The sequence below is a fragment of the Lolium perenne genome, chromosome 6, assembly GCF_019359855.2.
Source record: "Lolium perenne isolate Kyuss_39 chromosome 6, Kyuss_2.0, whole genome shotgun sequence".
In the NCBI taxonomy this organism is placed as follows: Eukaryota; Viridiplantae; Streptophyta; class Magnoliopsida; order Poales; family Poaceae; genus Lolium; species Lolium perenne.
Genome location: NC_067249.2, coordinates 264,628,680 through 264,631,529, shown reverse-complemented (window position 1 = coordinate 264,631,529; position 2,850 = coordinate 264,628,680). Strand labels below are relative to the sequence as shown.

Genomic DNA, 2,850 nt, shown 5'->3' with positions numbered 1-2,850 from the left:
CCACCTGCGCGACGTGGCGTCCTCTCCGTGCCCACCTTGCGCCGCACGACAGCGTCTACGCCGAGGGTAATGCCCTCGGCATAGACCTGACCATATGGTCTATGCCAGGGTCTATGCCGACGGCATTGCCCTCGGCGTAGACCTGCTCAATTTTTTTTTTTCAGCAGTTCACTTTGCACCGTTCCAGCAGTTCACAATGGACAGTTTAGCAGTTCATACATCTAAATACATCCAAATTCATCGAAATTCACCATAATTCATCCAAATTCACCATAATTCACATAAATAGCATGAAATCCACATAGTAGCATACAAATACATCCAAATTCATCCATAATTCACATAAATAGCATGAAATCCACATAGTAGCATACATGGTGCATGTAGTAGCATACAAGAGGAGAGTGCCATGTCATCCAATACATAGTAGTAGGTAGCAAATGATGGCAAGCAAGAAGCCCAGTGCCGACTAGCGGAGGAAGGACCCGGGCGGGGTGTGTCCGCCCACATCGTTGGCGAAACGAGCAGCCCGGGGTTTCGCTCCGGTAGAAGCTGCAGAAAAACCACCTGGAGAAGGACCGGTAGCACGCTCAGGAGAAGTCGACGGAGAGGCACCGGGAGTAGTCCCAGGAGTAGTCCCAGGAGTAGTCGACGGAGAGGCACCAGCAGAACGCCCAGGAGACCGACCACCTTCATGAACCGGTGTGACCTCGCGCCCACCCGGCGATGCCTGGTTCCCGGACCATCCCGTTCCCTACGTGTTTCCTACATGTTAGCAACTTGCGAGGCAAAGGAAAGTGGTAACTACCGGTTTGGCAAAGAACTTACCTCCGGTGTGGATCCGTAGTAAGTCGCAGCGAAAGCTGCCCTCGATGGCATGATAGGCATGTCCCCCGCCACGGTAACTCGAGCCGGTGGCGGTGTACCAGTAGACATAGAGATCATCATTTCCTGCAAGATAGGTTACAAGTTAGGCTTTGCAGAAATAAAGCATCAAACTGAGACTTGTCATCTACTTGCGCGAGAAGAAAGATTCAGACTTACTGATATATACGTCATATAGGCCGTATTCTGCCTATTCCACTGGGCAGCGGCCTGCTGATACGCTTCATTGCAGGCTTCGAAGGCCGCCTCGAAGTCAGGCTACAATTTCAGAAACAATGAATCTCGTAAACACTTAGCCATGTAGGAAGGAAAACCGGAAAGAGGATGAAAATGAGGAAACTTACATCGTAGGCGGGTGGACGAGCAGGCCGTGGACGAGGCTGGGGGCTGTCGGCGGTGAGGGTATGCTTGAGGCGCGTGTAGCTCGTGGAGTGGGTAGGCTTGACCGCCTTATTCATCCAAGGGAAACGGCCATGCGGACGCCCGTGCCCCGACAGGACCAACGACTCCTCGTCGACCGGAATGCTCAAGGGGTCATCCACCTCGGGGTGACGAGACTTGACCATGTCGTAGTAGTCCTCCTTGGCGGCCTTGGCATTGCCGTAGTACTGTGGCTGAGGCAATGCGGGATTGGGCTTCTGCTTCGTCCGCATCATGTCATATATCTGGGCATCATGAAGCACCACCCCAGGTGGTGCCTCGCCACCCTGCATCGCGAAAAGAAAAGTTAAGCGTACCACAAATGAGACATGGCGGAAATGAATGAAGGTCGTTCCATGTATATACATACCTTTTTCCCCTTGAAGCGGGTGTAGTCGCGGTTTCCCGCGCAAAGGTGTGCCACCGGTGCCTCGGTTCTCCATGTTACGCCTCGACACGGCTGCAAACTCCTCGTCTGCTGAGCCACCTCGCCTAATCAGCTCCTCCCATGCCTCCCTATGCTGCTCGGCCCACTCGGGACAAACCTGAAAACGCAATACTCAGCTCAAGATAATTCAATGAAAACTTAGCGCAATGTAGAATCTCATTGACATTTTACTCACCGACATGTACTCCTCAATGGTCATTGCCCATTCCTCCGTAGGCTCGTTACCAACATAGTACTCCTTCTTGACCCTCTTACCCTTGTTAGCCCAGAAGGCACTAGCGCTGGTGAACTTTTGGTTGTACCACTGTTGCGGTGTCAACCTCTCGCAAGCGCCACGCAAAGTGAGACGCGCCTGCGTGTCATGCTCCGGGTCCACACGATAGAAGCACTTCAATCATGCATAAATCAGTTGTGAAAGTCATGAGCTAGCACATTAGGGTCATCAACTATGAACGGTGCTCGAGAAATATATGCCTTACCCAGAACTTGGTGGTCACAGCCTCAGCAGCTGTCGCGAAGCCTACGGCAGGGGCATCCTCATAGTCCGCCCAAGTAGTGGCTAGCTTCGTCGGGCCACCGGGGACCGTGCTAAGGGGAGTGTATCTGCCGGGCCAGAACTTCTTAATCAGAGCCCCAAGCAAGCTGTTAGGCATGCGGGGGGGCTTGGCATCCCATGTCCGATTCTGCAAATAAATCACACATTAGTACACATGCCAAATTGTTTATTATGCCCAAGATGAAAATACATGTTCGAAATTTCTGAAGTAGTACACTTACTCATCGCTCGAAGGAATGATAAGGGCCTTGTCATCATGGGTCTTCGGCTCCTTCCTCGCATCGGGGACTCTAGCTTCTCCACGAAGCTTCAAGGGCTTCGGCGCACCCCCATCCTCCATCACCTCCAACTCAGCCCTAGAGTCCGACTCGTGTGTAGACTCCGTCTCCATCTCCACCTCCCCACTAGACGGACCCTCTAGGTACAACTCAGGAGCCACGTCACCAGAAGCGGAGGGTGGCTCGTCAAAGTCCATGTGTACCCCGCCGCCACCTCGTCCTCCACCTCGTCCTCCTCGTCCTCGTCCTCGTCCTCCACCTCG

The 2,850-nt window shown here is 53.1% G+C and overlaps 1 protein-coding gene across 1 annotated transcript; it reads right to left on the bottom strand.

Annotated features, from left to right (window-relative positions):
* Positions 1-469: 469 nt before the first annotated feature.
* LOC127309864 (uncharacterized) lies at positions 470-2,424 on the bottom strand. Its single transcript, XM_071822554.1, has 7 exons — positions 2,233-2,424; positions 1,929-2,141; positions 1,764-1,850; positions 1,230-1,592; positions 1,045-1,143; positions 829-951; positions 470-754 (listed from the first exon to the last, which is right to left on the bottom strand). The coding sequence occupies exons 1-7, from the start codon at positions 2,404-2,406 to the stop codon at positions 470-472; spliced, it is 1,344 nt and encodes a 447-aa protein (XP_071678655.1). The 5' UTR covers positions 2,407-2,424.
* Positions 2,425-2,850: the final 426 nt, after the last annotated feature.

Bases quoted from the DNA above. Each gene is read 5' to 3' on its own strand.
- LOC127309864 (XM_071822554.1), bottom strand. From the start codon at position 2,406: ATGCCTAACAGCTTGCTTGGGGCTCTGATTAAGAAGTTCTGGCCCGGC. The intron at 1,144-1,229 runs GTAAGTTTCCTC...CTGAAATTGTAG, and splicing joins CTCGTCCACCCGCCTACGAT to CCTGACTTCGAGGCGGCCTT. The intron at 755-828 runs GTAAGTTCTTTG...GGAAACACGTAG, and splicing joins ACTACGGATCCACACCGGAG to GGAACGGGATGGTCCGGGAA.